At 55.6% G+C, this 15,674-nt stretch overlaps 4 protein-coding genes across 4 annotated transcripts in view; 2 read left to right on the top strand and 2 right to left on the bottom strand.

Moving 5' to 3' along the window:
- VOLCADRAFT_117708 (uncharacterized protein) overlaps positions 1-1,897 on the top strand; it is a gene marked incomplete at both ends in the record, with an annotated part of 7,512 nt that extends 5,615 nt beyond the window's left edge. Inside the window, 2 exons of the mRNA XM_002950868.1 lie at positions 31-301; positions 1,745-1,897. Coding sequence (XP_002950914.1) covers positions 31-301; positions 1,745-1,897 — 424 coding nt within the window. The remainder of the gene's footprint in view (positions 1-30; positions 302-1,744) is intronic.
- A 2,478-nt stretch (positions 1,898-4,375) lies between these two features.
- Positions 4,376-6,664, bottom strand: VOLCADRAFT_104904 (uncharacterized protein; the record flags this gene model as incomplete). Its single annotated transcript, XM_002950760.1, has 2 exons — positions 5,090-6,664; positions 4,376-4,675 (listed from the first exon to the last, which is right to left on the bottom strand). Exons 1-2 carry the CDS (start codon positions 6,629-6,631, stop codon positions 4,376-4,378), a joined length of 1,842 nt encoding a protein of 613 aa, XP_002950806.1. The 5' UTR covers positions 6,632-6,664.
- Positions 6,665-8,227: 1,563 nt separating this feature from the next.
- On the bottom strand, positions 8,228-9,186 carry VOLCADRAFT_91381 (uncharacterized protein; the record flags this gene model as incomplete). The annotated part of the gene is made up of 3 exons (XM_002950759.1): positions 8,228-8,315; positions 8,690-8,874; positions 9,139-9,186. 3 exons carry the CDS (start codon positions 9,184-9,186, stop codon positions 8,228-8,230), a joined length of 321 nt encoding a protein of 106 aa, XP_002950805.1.
- A 4,504-nt stretch (positions 9,187-13,690) lies between these two features.
- Positions 13,691-15,674, top strand: part of VOLCADRAFT_91380 (uncharacterized protein) — a gene marked incomplete at both ends in the record, with an annotated part of 11,323 nt that continues 9,339 nt past the window's right edge. Inside the window, 4 exons of the mRNA XM_002950867.1 lie at positions 13,691-13,926; positions 14,007-14,118; positions 14,722-14,830; positions 15,498-15,657. Coding sequence (XP_002950913.1) covers positions 13,691-13,926; positions 14,007-14,118; positions 14,722-14,830; positions 15,498-15,657 — 617 coding nt within the window. The remainder of the gene's footprint in view (positions 13,927-14,006; positions 14,119-14,721; positions 14,831-15,497; positions 15,658-15,674) is intronic.

Genomic DNA, 15,674 nt, shown 5'->3' with positions numbered 1-15,674 from the left:
TGTGGCTATATATACCTCACATTTTCGCAGGCAAGAGCGCGGCATGTACGGCAACATGTTCCAGCGCGGGGAGCTGTACGGCGACGTTACGACAACGAGCGCCAGCGCCAGCACCTGTCCGAATGTGGCGGTGGCGAGCAGGAGGGGGCCGGGGGGAGGGCTGGCGGGTAGCAGTGCTGCTACTGCCGCTACTGCTGCTACAATTGATAGCGCAAACCGGCGAGACGGTCGTACTTCTGAGGACGGCGATCCGGAGTTGGATCCAGAAGATCTGCTATTTTTGGATCCAAAGATGAGGAAGGTGGGTGGTTAGGGTGGCTGCTGATTGCTTTCTCGTTGATTGGTCGGCCTGGTGGGGGGGGGGAGTGCGCTGGGAGGGGTATTCCGTGGGCGACGGAGGTGCCTTCAGGGGGGGGGGGCTTCAGAGGAGTTGCTCGTTCGCCACTTCCACTGGTGCGCCCTGGAGGGGGGAGGGGGGAGGAGGGGGGAAAGACGAACCACGAACGAGTGAAGCTGCTGCCAGGGCAAGAGTGTAGGAGCGGGGAGGGGGGCGTGACATGTGTGTTCATGTGGGTCATGTGGGAGGGCGGGAGGCGGGGAGGGCGGGGAGGGCGGGGGAGCAGGAGAAGCGGTGCAAAAGAGGGGGACCTGAGGGTCTAACACTCCCACTATCCACTACCGTTCGAATGAAGGTGACCTGGATTGGCAGTTTTACCAATTTTAATCCCCCACCACCACACGCACACACATGCACCCTCCATCTCTTCCCACTACCACCACCATCACCACCACCGCCCGTCTGCAAGCCGTTGCAGCAAGGTGAATCTACCCACCGCTCCCCTTAATCAATCCCCCAACCAACATCCCGAGCAGCGCAAAACCCCAACCTTCCCCGCCACCTTCCCCGCCACCTTCCCCGCCACCTTCCCCGCCACCTTCCCCGCCCGCTCTGCGTGTGCGGCCTATTTACTTAGGCCGAGTCCACCCTGGCCTCCCGCGAGGCTGATCTGGTGATGCACAAGATGCAGATAGCGCTGGCTCGCAGTCGGAGTCGCAACATAGCGGAGAAGATGATGGCGGATGGCGGGGGGGAGAGGGCCCGGACCCGGCGGCGGGGGGGCCCAGGCGGCGGCGGAGGAGGAGGGGGCCCAGGCAGGTTTCCCTGGTGGGCCGTACCCTGGTGGGCCTATGTCCTAATTGGGCTACACCTGGCGTACAGAATAATAAAGGCAGGTGGTGCTGGGAGTGCAGGGGAGTGTTGGGGGCTGGGGGCTGGGGGGGGGGAGGGGGGGTGCGGCCGGGACGGTGGAGGTGCGGGTGGTGGGGGTGGCGATGTACCAGATGAGCTGCGGCGCTGGTGGTGGTGGACGGGCGCGGTGATGGAGGCAGAGCGGTTGGAAATGACGTCATGTGCACGTACAACAACAGCGGGTGGGGAGGGCCGGTTTGGCTGGTGGTGGAGGGGAGGGAGAGGCTTGTGCGTGAGATAGAGCGCGAGCGTCGCGAGGTGATGTGTGTGTATCACCATTATCATCATCATCATTACCACCACCACCACCACCATCATCATCATCATCATCATTATCGCCATCGTTTTTTCATTCAAGATTGCACATAGCAGAGGAAAGTAGCGAATTAATGGCTATCGGCTGTGTCTACTTAGCTGTGGCTACTGCTGTATTACACGTGTGGAATATAGCTGTGATGCCCGTGTGGTGTGGTGTGGTGTGGTGTGGTGCTGCAGGTGTGGCGCATTCCCTTCCCAAGCAGCACCAGCACCAGTAGCGGGTTGCAGCCTACACAGGACCCGCAGGCGGCAGCACCAGCACCCGCACCCGCACCCGCAGCGGCCGGAGCCGCCACCCGGGGGTTTCTAGAGGGCCATTTGGAGCTATGACAGGAGGGGTGGGCGCCATACCTAGCCAGCTAGCTAAGCTTGTTGTTGTTGTTATGTTGTTGTTGTTGTTGTGATGTGCGGCACAGGAGTGGGGCTCTTGGCATGCAAGGTTGCTGGGCCATACCATCAAGGATCGCCATGCTCTCACTCTAGCATCTGGGGGGTTCACTTCGGGCTTGTCAGATCCACTATGAAGTCATTCTTTTCATGTGAATGCACATGTGAGGCTGTTACTTGGCAATTCAGTTGGATGCATGAAGTTGTGAGTGAAGTATTTATTTGCATGCTCTGTTGGCATGTACAACAAGAGCACTGCTGCTTTGTGTGTATACGTATTCCGGTCGACACACATACATACATACACACACAGACACATACAGGAACGAATGATTAAAACACCACTTTCTCAGATACATGACAATACTTGGGTGAGGCCATCAGTTGAATTCTCGGATTTCTGAGGCCAATATGTGTAGAAGAGCCATGTGTACCTGACCACGAGGGTGCATATACAAGGTGTGGGGTGTCCCCTGCGGATCCCACACGGGTGAGGTAGGAAGGTTGCAGGTAGGGGCAGGAGTTTGTCCACCGGAGGGGCCCATGGAACGGCTGGAGAATATCCAACCGTTATACCACCTCTGGCAGGGTCAACGTCATGGCTTCTTGAGGTGAGTGAGTGTGTTCACTCCTCAATGAACACCCAAAACAGCAGTCCAGCGGCACATGTCAGGACCTGTCAGCAAAGAATCATTTCGGCATTGTGGATGTGCGACACAACATCTATGTGTTCTGTCTCCTTCTTAGGAACCGCCAGCGCCTTGGTAAAGTTTGCTGTTGTGCAGCGAGTGCGGTGCTTGCGGTGCTGAATCACCGTAGTGCATAAGGAGACCAGAATTCCGTCACTTGTGGCGCATTGCAGTTGGGTCGACATCATGCACGGGAAGTGCTGGTGCAGAAGCTGCACGACACCATGCATGTAGCGGCGCAAGAGCAGCACAAGTGCCCCATCATGTCACGTAATTGTGCAGCCATCTGATAACATTGCCTTGCAAATAGGTGGGATAATACTGTTGGAGTAATCATATGGAGGTTTGGCCTTGTTAAGCAGCCCCTCGCTCAAATGCACCGCTGCATTCACCGGGCTGTACTGCTTCACCGGGCTGTGGCCCCCACGAATGGTCGCATTATGACTGTGAGAGCCTACCTGGTTACCTAGACGGATTTAGCGACTAGACCACTTATGAAGGTGTTGATAAACACCGGGCGTTTCCCTTGGGATTTTATAGTCGCTTGCAGTCCTAGGGTGACAACAATGCGCGCAGGCTTGTGACAGAGGTGACAGCCTTGTGCAGGCAGGTTTATGCAGATTCCAGGTGACAGGTGTGATGGCCTTGTGCAGTCAAGGTGAATGCCAGGTGACACGGGTGACAGTGCTGTGCACACATTAAGTATGACAAGGATAAATTTAGGTATGAATTGCTTAAGGGCATGGTGCCAAGATGATGTGGGAGGCAGTGATAACAGTACTGTCCCAGGTGTGTAGGCATGCAGGCAGGTTGCTAGGTAGGATGAATACCTGGACTGGGTAGCTGTAACGATTCAAGCAAGTTCTTACACACAGTCCAGACCGACCATTAACCCAACTGACCATTAACCCAACCGACCCTTAACCCAACTGGCCATTAACCCAACCGACCGTTAACCCAACCGGGCCGTTAACACCATTCAACCGGCCGGTTGGGTTAATGGGCCCCAAACGGTCGGTAACCGGCATGTTTATGCCATAGGGCCTCTGAGGCGCTCGGGATAAGATGCCGTACAATAGTAGAGTCGCACCTTCCAGAGAAGAGTTAAGATACAGGTCTGGCCGTGAACGGGCAGACGTGTGCAAGTTTCGAGTATGTGTACAGATCGTTACAGCCATAGCCGTAGCCATGTACTGCTTAGTATGGCTATAGTCAAAAGATGACTAAGATAGTTGTATGTACTGTGTGTATGATATTCGCCTCGACCATGGAATGATAAAAAGGAATGGAGTCCCTACGCTGAAATATCTTAAGTCCTAAGCCAGGCTCTTACAATGATCCCCTCCACTGCTGCCCCTCCACTTCACTCCAATCAGGCCATCTGTGTGTGTGGTTGCATTCTCATACTACGGGGAGTACCTGGAAACCACCCAATATGAGCCAAGGGCTCAAGGGCTGCCAGGTCACCCATAAGCACTTCAGACAAAGCAAGTGATAAAGGAGACTAACGACCAATGGGAACGATAGAGTTGTGGTGGGACCACATACGTTCCAGCATCCTTGCCAGGCATTCAGGTTCCCACTTCCCAATCAGGCGTCTATCGTAAACCCTCCCCATCATCCCCTCCGACTTCAAGTTCCCTCTCCCCCATAGAAACTCGCTGCTGTTTATTTGCTTTGCTTAATACGCACATCTGCTACTATTGTAGACCCCGCTGGCTCGTCCCAACAGCTACTTCGGCGCTATGCTCTCAATCCAGGCATGAACAGCGGCACATCTTGCATCACAACATTCATCTTTTCGGATCTTGGCCCTGCTCCTGGCCTCCTCCCAGTCCACCGGGCAGCCCTCGGCGTGCAGCCACTGAAGGACCTCTAGGTTACCGCGACCACCCTTGTCGTACAGCGCACCCTTGTCGTACACCGCTCGGCTGAAGACGCCGGGGCCCCAGGGGCAGCCCAGCCGCCTCAGGCAACGCAGGAAGACCAGGTCGTGAAAGTGTGCTGCCGTTACGTAAAGCTCACCATCGTCCTGCAACATAGCAACGAGCGAGGCGTATGAAGCTGGTTCCCGAGAAAACAGCCGTAATAGATGGCGGCTGAAAAGGCCTCTCGAGATGCTGGAAATGTGCTCCCACCATGTGTATGAATTGACTGCGTGCGCCAGAGTGTACGACCACCACTACATTCCGAATACATAAATGCAGATCATCAGACAGTCAAATGGAAACCTAGTGACAGGTCCTTTACCATCCAGTCCAGAGGTCAGCAGCAGAAATGATGCAGACCGGATGAAAGCCAAGAATGAGAGGTCCTTCACATTGCAATCAGCCAAGACAGTGCGTGGCATACATTCAGTGATGAGCAGTAGAGCTGAGCAGCACCAACACCAGCACGCATCAAGAACAAGAACATGCACCCGAACTCATGCAAGCGAGCCACTCACCCCCATGGGGATGCCCCGGGCCACAAGCCACTCCAATACTGCGGGACTGCCTGCCCTCACCGCTGCATTGAAAAGCTCCTCTCCACTCCAGGGCAAGGCTAGCTCGTTTAGCAGCCATTCCACGACTTCCACACTATTAAAAGATGTTACATGTGGCAATAGATCCTGGTACTTCTGGAGGAGCTCCTGGATGTGCTTCCAACCAACACATGCACCCATCCATTTAAGAATGTGCAGGTGACCTCCCTGAACTGCGGTCACCACAGTCCACCCATCAAGCTCCCAGCCCAAGGTCAACAGCTCGACCAGCAGCGCCTTGTTGCCGGCATAGGCTGCTGTTGCCACAGCCTCCTTCGTGCGTTCTGGAAGCCAGTCCCTCCCCACTCGCAAGTAGCGTATCAGGGGCAGGTTATCAGCACGTACGGCGCTGATGAAAACCCATGGTACGACATCCTTTTCCTCTAACTCCACAAGCAGCCGCTGTACCCGCTCCACAGCATCCGGACTCCTGGCAAGGGCCTCCTCATCTAAGGACGCAAGGGCCTCCTCATCTAAGGACTCAAGGTCACCACCGAAGCGGCAGCCCTGACCCTGCAGCCACTCCACCTTGGCCCGCCAGTCGGGGGTGGGGCTCACCAGGGCCTCCACAAGGGTGATGCGGGTTAGTAGGCTGCTGGCATCATCGCCACTATCACCACTATCGCCACTATCACCACTATCACCACTATCGCCACTATCGCCACTATCACCACTATCACCACCGTACCTCAGGAAGGTCCGGTGTAGATCCTGCAATGCCGCCAGGTTGAAGCCATATGCAGCTTCCGTGATAACCTTGGCTTTCCACGGCTCTCTGAGCCTCGACACTGGCCTTTCTTCTGGCTCAAACTGCTGAAGGAGCCAGTGTGTGAGGCCCACATGGCCACCGCGGGCGGCACCAGCAAGACCCATCCAGTGTTTCAACGGAGTACCGTCCTCCATGAGCCCATCACACACAGCCTGATGACCGGCACAGGCGGCTGCCATGAATGCTTGGGAACCAGCTTTCCGTAGCTCTCGAAAATCACGCTCCTGTTGCAGTAGCCACCGGACCGTTTCCAGATGGCCACCTCGGGCAGCTGCTGCTGCCGCTTTCTCAGAAATGAAGAGGCAGTCTTCTTCCTGCAGCCACTGGCACATCTCAATATTGCCGCCCTCGGCTGCTGCGTTGAAGACCTCCCAGGAGAGCTCGCAGCCCGCTGCCTTGACAGCGACCTGCAGGTTGGCCAGGCTGCCGCTGCGGGCTGTCAGGAGTACGAGCTTTCGGCGTTTACTTGGAGTGAAGTTGTGAACTGCCTCCGGGCGGCTCCAGTGCCTGTTGAACGCGTGATGGGGTACGGGCTGCGACAGCCGGATAGCTACTTTTTCCCGAAACTGGCTCGCCATGGCCTTATTGATTTCCTTGACGGTACATACCACCTCGTTTGGATCCAGGAAGCTAACAACACGCTCGACAAGGTCCGCCGTTAAATTATCCCAACAGTGACCATTCTTAGGGTTCATGTTTTCAGTCTAAAATAGGAAAAGACAAGTCGACAAGGACGATCTTTTCTCCGTCTGAGATACTGGTCTTTAAAGCAGTACGCGGTTTGTTACAGCTGACCCCGAGTGCATCAGCACACTGCAGTGTCCTGTTAGTCAGGCCAGGGCGCACTTACACATACCTGAAACAGGCGATAAAAGCCCAGGACGGGCGTATAAGAAAGGCGAAGCATAGCCTTACCAAGGAAAAATCCCACCTGACAAAACCGGATGCGAGCCTTCGCCCCAGAAAAGCAAAACGGACCTCCAAGACGCAAAACGCCCAGTCCCCCACCAGTACCCAGAAGCCCTAGTGAACGCACGAGAGCTCCCCCCGGAGAGACGGGAACGCAGCTACCTACTATACGAGACGGACCCGCGAAGCACGCCGAGCCGTTCACACAGACCGACGAGGGCGACGAAATCCAAACACACAAAGGGCGAAGTATAAGCCCTCAGACCAACAAACGTGAAACGCGAAACACGACGAACTTCTGTCACTGGCAGTGTGGAGCCATCTTGAATTTAGAAGCGTCGTCTCAGGAAGGCTTGCCCGAACGCTCCAGATGAAGCTGGAGCTGCAGCTGACTATGGAGCAGCTGCTCCATAGCCTTGATATACCAGATCAATTCCGAGGAAGAGCAACGACGCCAGAGCCTAGGGGGACGTGAAGGGCGAGGTGAATCCCCAGACAGTCTTCCATAACAATGAAGCAGAGCTCCACGATGAACATGTCGTAGCCGCCGGTAGGATGGAAAGAGGTGAGTGAACCGCATCGTTTTCATTGGGCGGCACCTGGACCGAAAACAGCTGGCGAGCAGCTTCACGGCGTGCCTGGCAGACTAACAGATTTAATAAATGTAGTATATGTAGTACATGCTCGGGGGCAATTCGTTGTTTAATAACATAGGACATTACTACGACCTGACGTGAGGAATGGGTGGTGTTTCCCCGACGTAGGTGGGGGAGCCTATCACGTCAGAATGTATGCGGCGGCCTCGTCTGCGCTAGTGTACGACGGGGCCGGATTTAATGTGCGCCAGTCACATGTTTGGTTTGGTACGCAGGGCTATGTGGCCTCGTTTCTTCCCACTTTACGTGTGGCATGAATGACGCATAGGTAGGAGCGCATCTGCATGCGGATGAGCTATGCGAAAGGTCCTAGGGCAATGGCACATCCTGCTAAACCGCTGTGGGAAATTTTCGGATGGTGGGGTGCATGTGCGTCTGCCCCGGCAGCACCCTTGCCCACAGGTTCTCAGCCTCTGTGCAGGCGCCCCTTTAGTGCGCCTGTGTTCGCTTATTCTATTCTGCTTCTCGTTCGGCTCCATCCTTCAAAACACTGTTTGTGTGAGCTGGTGTGTTTAACAGGCGTTTGTAAATGTGTTTGGTATGGCACCAGATCCAGGCCCTGTGCGTGTACGGATGTGAAGACTTACAAATGCATCGATGATGTGTTTGCATCGTACTAGGTGTACGAATACAAATAATCGACCTGGAATCCGAACCTCATGAATCGCCAACATAACACGACATCAAGGTGCCAAGAGTATGGGCAAGAAAAGTACGATCAAGTTATCACCTTGCGGCCGAGACCACGCGGCCGCCGAAGCCCCCATGTGCCAGCTCAGGAATACATCCTAGGAAAATGGAAGTCAGGGTTATCCTGCGGGCGACATGCTCCAATCCGCATCAGCACTCAATCAGCCGGCCATCCTTGCCTGCCACGAACTCACGAACTGCCAAGAACGAGGCAGCTTTTCACTCTTCCCTTTCCGCTACCTCTACGGAGGAGGAAGCAGTCAACCACCTTCGCTGCCTCAAAGGCTCCAAGCTTCAAGCTTCCAGGTTATGATTCTCAACACACCAACGCAGAGTAAAAGAAGCTGTTACTCACCACCGGAGGCAGCAACGGCTCAGAGTTACAGTACCGTGCTTTGAATTACATGGAAGCCGCCGCAATTTCCCCCATCCCATCGGAACGGCCACGATGGATTTCGCCCCCATGCACAAGAATGCCCACCCTCTTTCCTCCCTCACGCACGCCGGAGATGCTCGGTGATGATGTGGTTGGGGTAGCCGACTACGAGCTGCCCCTCGGCAGTGGCGGTGACGTCGACGTCGTAGCAGGTGATGCCGCTGGCTGCTAGGCGGGAGAGCCGCTCCAGAAAGGGCGCGTCAATGCCCTTGTCGCTGGAGCCCAGTGAGGCTCGGTGGCTACATACCTGCGTGTGTGGATTGCGTCATGGAAAGGGGTTTTGGGGGGACGGCATTCAGTCGGGGGGAGTATGGCATCCAGGTGTACCATATGGGGCTGCATTCAGGATCGCTTTTTCCTGGACAGCTGACGGACCAGCGCACAAGGGGAGTGGAAAAGCAAGGTCCCTGGTACCGCGTCACGTGCGGTGAAGCACGTTTGCGGCTGGCATACTCTTCAAACAAGGGTCCTCCCTTTGATGCCTAAGCAACAGAACTACATTCCACCGTACCTGGATTTGCGACAGCGCGTGGCAAAGCGCCTTGTCGTCAGCTGCCATAGTGCTAACATGTTTATTTATGGACAGATGATCCCCGTTATGAAGGTTTGGTAAGGGTGACCGATGGTGGCGTGACGCCGAGTGCTGCCATCGTGTTTGTGCACCTAGGAGAGGGGGTTGCGGTCGTGCCCGAGTACAAACAACTTCCCGCCAGACGTTTAGCAACATCGATAAGCAGTGGTCAGCCCATATCCGCAACGGCACAAAAGCACCATGGCCAGGCATTAGGAGTCACGAGGCGAAGCTGACAGTCTCAAGCTAACCGTGCTTAGAATGGTAGAGACGGGACCGGCTGCCATGGCCCTTAACTGTCAGCCCTTAACTGAAGCTCTACTGAGTGAAAGGCAGAATGCCTGCAACGAAGGAACTGAAGCGCGATATACTCGCCACTCGAATACGGTTGTACGACAGTCGCACAGAACCAGACTTAGAGACTCCGACCGCTTCACTCTGTCGCATCTAAGTCAACAATTATCCAAACCACTTGTCTCTATCGGTATCTTTCAATACCACCATTCCTTGGTTGTGTCATCTTAAGCATACTGCACAGAGGTGCCTGAGAATACTTGCATAAACTAGGCGAGGAAGCGAAAGGAGGCCACTCGCCATATCACGCCAACAATCTCATTGACCCTGGGCACCTAGATGTCGTATCCTGGGCTGGGCTGGGCGTATCACGGGATTCTGACATCCGCCGATCGGTACTTTTCTGAAGTCATGATACAACACATGACTACATGCGTATGTGTGCATGTGTGTGCGTATGTACCCTGCGTACCTCGAGTAACACTCTGGTCGTGTGCAAGGTAAGATGCACGGGTGTGCACATGTCCTGATGATGGTGGTGGTGACCTCTGTGCTGTATTGCCATTTCTGGCGGACATATGCATATGTCTGCCAGGGGCACGGGTGCATGATTCTGGAGCAGACTGCAGCGGTTTTCCCAAAGCAGCTGACCTGCAGTGCGGCTTCAAGCTGATGTATAATTTTGGTACTGAGTGTGGTACGAGCTGGGAAGGTAGAAGTAGTTGAGGGGTTCTAGAAGACGAGCAGCTATCGTTGTACCATATTATTTTCATTGCGGTGTGAGTATGTGTGTTTTAGGCCTAGGGTATTTGAGTTATGCGAGGAGCACTTAGGGTTATAGTCCCCCATTTTGGAGTGGGGCTCTTGGCATGTTGTTATGTTGTTGTTGTTGTTATGTTGTTATGTTGTTACAGAGTGGGAGGCTTCCTGGCCAATTGGGGACATTTGGGTTGTCATATATCTAGGGTTGAACTCCATACAGCACACCATCCACCATCACCACATTGTATTACTACACTGCCATATGAACTGCATGGGAGTTCAAGGCGGTTGATTCCGCCTTCTAGAATCCCTCCTCATGGTGGGGGGGGAGAATGAGGGGGGAGGTGGCGGGAGTGGGGGAGTAAGGATGGGTTACGGAGGTTTGTGGAGAGGGCTGGGGGGGAGGAGACGGGAAGGGTGGGGTTATGGGTTCAAGGGAGCTGTGGCGGCGAGTGGGGGATCCACAACAGCGGCCGGGGGAGTGAGAAGGCTGGGGGCCCCGGTGGAAGGGTGGGGTGAGATCGGGGGGGGAGGGGGAGAGGTGAAGAGAGCACCAAGAGGATGTGCGGTTGAGGTGTGTGGTAGGAGTCGGCAGGTGGCTATAGTGAGGGCGCGGTATGAGGGGGAGGTTGGTGCCCAGGAGGGGCCGTACATCTAGGTTCGTGCGTGCTGCCGGGCTGCTGGCTTCTCTCGGGGTACGACACTCAGGGGTCCTGGTGCTGCGGGACGTGGTGAGTAAGGAAGGGCCTTGGGAGCCGGCCGCCTAGGTAGAGCGGTAAAGGAGGGGGGGGCCGAGCTGGCTACCATCCCCTAAGTATACTTTGCGCCGGCCGTCGCATCTCGAACGGTCTGGCCCGGGGGCAGAATGCACGAGACTAAACAGCCGTATGCGTCAGGGCCCCCCCTGTGTTTCCGCCCTGGGGCCCCCCTTTTTAAGCCACATTGTGATCAACGTCGTACATACATACCTATTATACTTAGGTTAGGCACTACTGGTAAGGCACGGACCACTGCCCCCGGGAGATTCCGGGATCGAGACTTGTCAGGGTTAATAATCCATCCGATAGTGGTAGGTAAAGTGCCCCTAGTCGATGGACGGTGGTGACCTGGGATAAAGTTGACCTGCGAACTGACAAGGAATGGAGTTGAGCCGCCGTCGATCCGGCAGATTCCTTTGGATGCTGGTGGTGGGTGCGGAACCTGAGCGATCCACTGAGAAGTTGACTAGGGTGACTGGATGAGGGTGCCCCGAAATACCGGGGAAGGCAGGGTTTCGCAAGGTAGCGGCCGCAGGTGAAGATATGGACCCCCCTGTCGCACACATTATATATACATGGATGGATGGACGCAAGCTACGGGTGGGCGGGGCATTCATGCCCTGAGATGATTGGGGAGAAACGCCCATCCATCTTCTTTCAACCGACTTGCTTTGGCCTCATACAAACCCCTCTCTGATAGTGTACTAGCTCTACATTGTGCGACACACATATCGTCTATAAAAATACGCGCTAAGGCGCTCCGCCAGCGCCTTAGGAGGCCCTTTCAGCAGCCAGCTACTATAGTATAGCCTCAGGTCTCAAGTGCAGTAATAATGCACGGCCACCTGGCCAGCTGGCTATAGGGTTTTCTTCGTGAGTCTGGAGCCCACCTCTGTAACAACCACAGCAACCACACACACATCAGTTGATCGTCATGTCCATGCGTCCAGCAGGCTTTCACAAAATGTATCTGGATGCCAGTCAACTTACAACCAAATGAATATCGGAGGACATGAAACGGTATTTAAATACATGTTTCTTTTTCAGTCAGATGCGCGCGCGAGGCCCCTCTCCTGGCAGCTAGATGAGGCGTCGGGACAGCTAGATGAGGCTGACGGGGGTTGTCAGGCGGTCAAGATGAGGCTCGGGGCTCAGCTAGATGAGACAAGGGGGGGTCCCCGCGATATCGAGATACCATGTGAACTTAGTTAGATATTGTTTCCTCATACTTAAATGAGCGCGGAAGGCAGATGCCGGCCAGGACCCCACCCCCAGATGACAGATGACGAACCCTGGGTGATACCCTCCGTTGTGTACGGGGTACGGCACCGCCACAATTATGTAAACTCACACAAACACCCCTTGACTTAAATGCCATAACTCAAGGCAGGGCAAAGTGCTTGTCGTGCCGAGGGTACGGAAAACGTTACATGATGCATAACATTACACAACGGATGCGGGGCTGGTCTTTGGCTGGTCTTTGGCTGAGCTGGTCTTTTGCGGTTTATGTAACCAAGATCTCTGTCATTCGGCTGTTCGGCTTTACAATGCAAGATAAGGCCCCACCTAGCAACGAAAGTGGCGCAATTAACAAATTCCTTCACAATCCGCCGTGGTGATGAAGCCCCCAACAAAACTCGGGCAGCGGTGGCCCTCTGGTCCTCTTTATCCCTACAGCAACGACCGCTGACCTTACCCACGGTCAGAAGGGTGAGACATTCCAGCGACGTGCGAAAGCGCAATGGCATGGTTATTATCGATTCAACCCGCACATTGCTCGCAAAGGGAGTGAAAGCTGTCAGATGGGCACGCAACGCAGGGCAGCGGTCAGCGGTCGGTGGGTAGTTGGAGGAGCCATGATATGAGCTCGGCAAATTACATAGATCACATACGATAGAATATAATAAAAGGCGTTTTCTGTAACTTCACCTGCTTGGGTTCGTCACCTATTGTTGCGTGCCAAATGTTCAGCTCCCTAGGGAGAGGAAGTCAGATCCAAATCTGCCACACCTCTATCTTAATGCCAGATTGCCCCCGAGGTATGACGTCTTTATAATTAAGGGATTTTGTATGATATGGCTGCGGATACAGCGCAACGCACAAGTTTGGGCATGTTGGAATGGTTCAGTTGCCAGCGGTTGGCCAAGGCACAGGACCTGTTTGTGTATGCTTGTTGCGGCCATCGATTAATCTACGGTAGAAGATTTTTGTAAAGCAACTTACCAATGCAGAAGATTGATACCTTCTTTTGAGTATGCAACTTCGACTATGCGTTAGGAGGATTACCCGTATCGATAGCAACAATTCACGCCCATACGATACGTGTAATGAATGTGCTATAGATTTTAGCTAGATTAGTTGAGCAAGCTAGGGACACCCGAGGTATGTGGATATGCAGTAGTATCGTGCGAGCCTGCAACTCGTGTGTTTGTATCAAGCTATGTTGTCTTAGCATGAGCTTCCATATCGGTAATATATCCAGCCGGTAGCTGGATCTCTTATCGTCTCAGACAAATCACAGCAACACTGCAGTTTGACTCAGCACCAGCTTTGCAGGACTGCAGATTCCAGTCTTGGAATCTTGTCTCGCTTACAATCCGTAGCTTTCCTGCATATATAGCACGCTAGTATCCCGTTTGGTCACCAGCTGCTAACGCGGTCGGACATCGCCTGCCAAGATGTCCGGAACCATGGGTGACTCCACGCGTGCCCGACTAGCCGGTGCCATTCGCTCGGCCAACGCCGGCGGAGGTGTTTCGGCTGGCGACCGTGCGGCCGGTGTTTACGTGGGCGGCTATGCGGGCGGGATGGGTGGAACCTGGTCCAAGGCTCCCACCAACCGCGGTGTTGATCCCATGCGGGCGGGTGAGGCCGGTGGCGGCGCGGGCGCGGGAGCAGCACCTGGTCCTGGAAGGTAGGGGTGATGATGGCGGGAAAGGCTCGGAAGGAAAAGACGCTTCCTAGGGATTGTGTGGGTGTTCGTCCGTTTGCTAGCTCGTGGCAGGGAGCCGATTGGGACCCGCAAGACGCCCGCAGCCTCTTCCATATACTGGCGCCTAGAGACGTTTGCCGCGCGTCGCCATCGTTCAGCTCTACGCTCAGTCGCGTGAGTTTGGAAAGAAAGCTGGCGAGGAAATCGAGAGCACACTGGACTACAGCACACTAAAATTCACAGCAGGATCGCGCCGCCAAACCAGTATCGCCCTCCATCTTTTGCGTACGAACCCCCTCCCAACTGCGGCACGCCGCAAAGCTCAGTCCCCAGCTTACACGGGCTGGAAAGCACGCACTGGAGCCGGAGCTGGGGGCCGCCGTGTAGCCTGCCTGCCTGGAACGGGAAGCTCACCTGTGCCACTCGCCAACCGACACCCCGCTCTCATCTCACACACACACACACACACACACCAACGCACACACACACACACACGCACACACACACACGCACACACACACGCACGCGCACGCATACCCCCATGCGACACAGGACATTCCACGTTAGGTTAAACGCCGGTGCTGGCCACACCCGTCTGTCAGCACCCGCCAGCCCTTCTCACACCGGCCGTGCTTCGCATACTGCCCCACTTCCCCTCACCACCCGCCCTTCTCACACCGCAAACCCTCCATGTTGGATAGCCGCCCCCGGGGCCCGGCCAGCGGTGCCTCCCCCCCTTCCCCTTCCGGCAACCCGCCTGGCAACCAACCCGCTCAGTCCCACGGCCAAAGGGAGCGCATCCGGCCCGCAAGCCAGGGGGCTAAGAACGCCTGGGATGAGCTGCCGCGGAAGGATCTGCCCAGGGCACCACCGCATGGAGTCACAAGTGCGACTGGGCTCAGGGGGAGATGATGATTAGGGGGAGGGGGGAGGGGCAAGGTTAGGGGCGACAAGGACAAGGGTAACTGCGGGTAGGAGAAGGGAGGAGGAAGGGGGGCGGCGGGAGGCCACCCCAGCCGGGGAAAGGAGGCACGCGGGGGATTGGGAAGGGAGCACACCTGACACAAACTGGCAGCAAACTGGGATGTTCGTGTCATCTAGGGTCTTGTTTGGGTTGTTCGGGTTGTTGGTTGTAATATCTATCCACACATCACACACACACACCTGCGGGGGCCCCGGCCATCCATAACCCGCTGTGCAACCCCCTGCGCGGGGTCCTTGAGCGCGCCTCCCTTCCATGCTGCATCACTCCCCGCAGCACACAATGCCACGAAGCTTTTCTTTTCTTTTCTTAGATGGCGCACGCCGGCCTTCCCCCCTTTCCCCCGGTTTCCTTGCATAAGATTTTAACCCCCTCCCCCCCGGGGGGAGTCCTGCTGTGAACTCCAGCAGCTGGTGACTTGGACGTCGGCGGTTGAGCGCCCATGCGTCCCCTTTGCATCTGATGGTCCTCCCCCATGCTGTCATGTCCCCTTGACGACGTGTTGTTGTTTTCTTTCTCACCCCTTGCTTTCATCTGGGCTTTTCCCTTCCCTTCCCGTTGCTGACCACAGCCAAACAGATCAAGCCCGCCTCCGCCACTTTGGCCGGCGGCAAGACCACCAAGCCGTTATCTGGCATCGGAATGGACCTCAAGTCGCCGGGGCTGGGGCAGATGGAGGCGATAGGGGGCGCCGTGGGGGGGGCTGCAGCCCGAGGGGGTGGGGNGTGGAGGTGGCGGCGGCAGGGCG

The sequence above is a fragment of the Volvox carteri genome (genome assembly GCF_000143455.1).
Source record: "Volvox carteri f. nagariensis unplaced genomic scaffold VOLCAscaffold_20, whole genome shotgun sequence".
NCBI classification, from domain to species: Eukaryota; Viridiplantae; Chlorophyta; class Chlorophyceae; order Chlamydomonadales; family Volvocaceae; genus Volvox; species Volvox carteri.
Note: the sequence above shows the minus strand (reverse complement) of the source record. Positions and strands in the feature narration are given on the sequence as shown.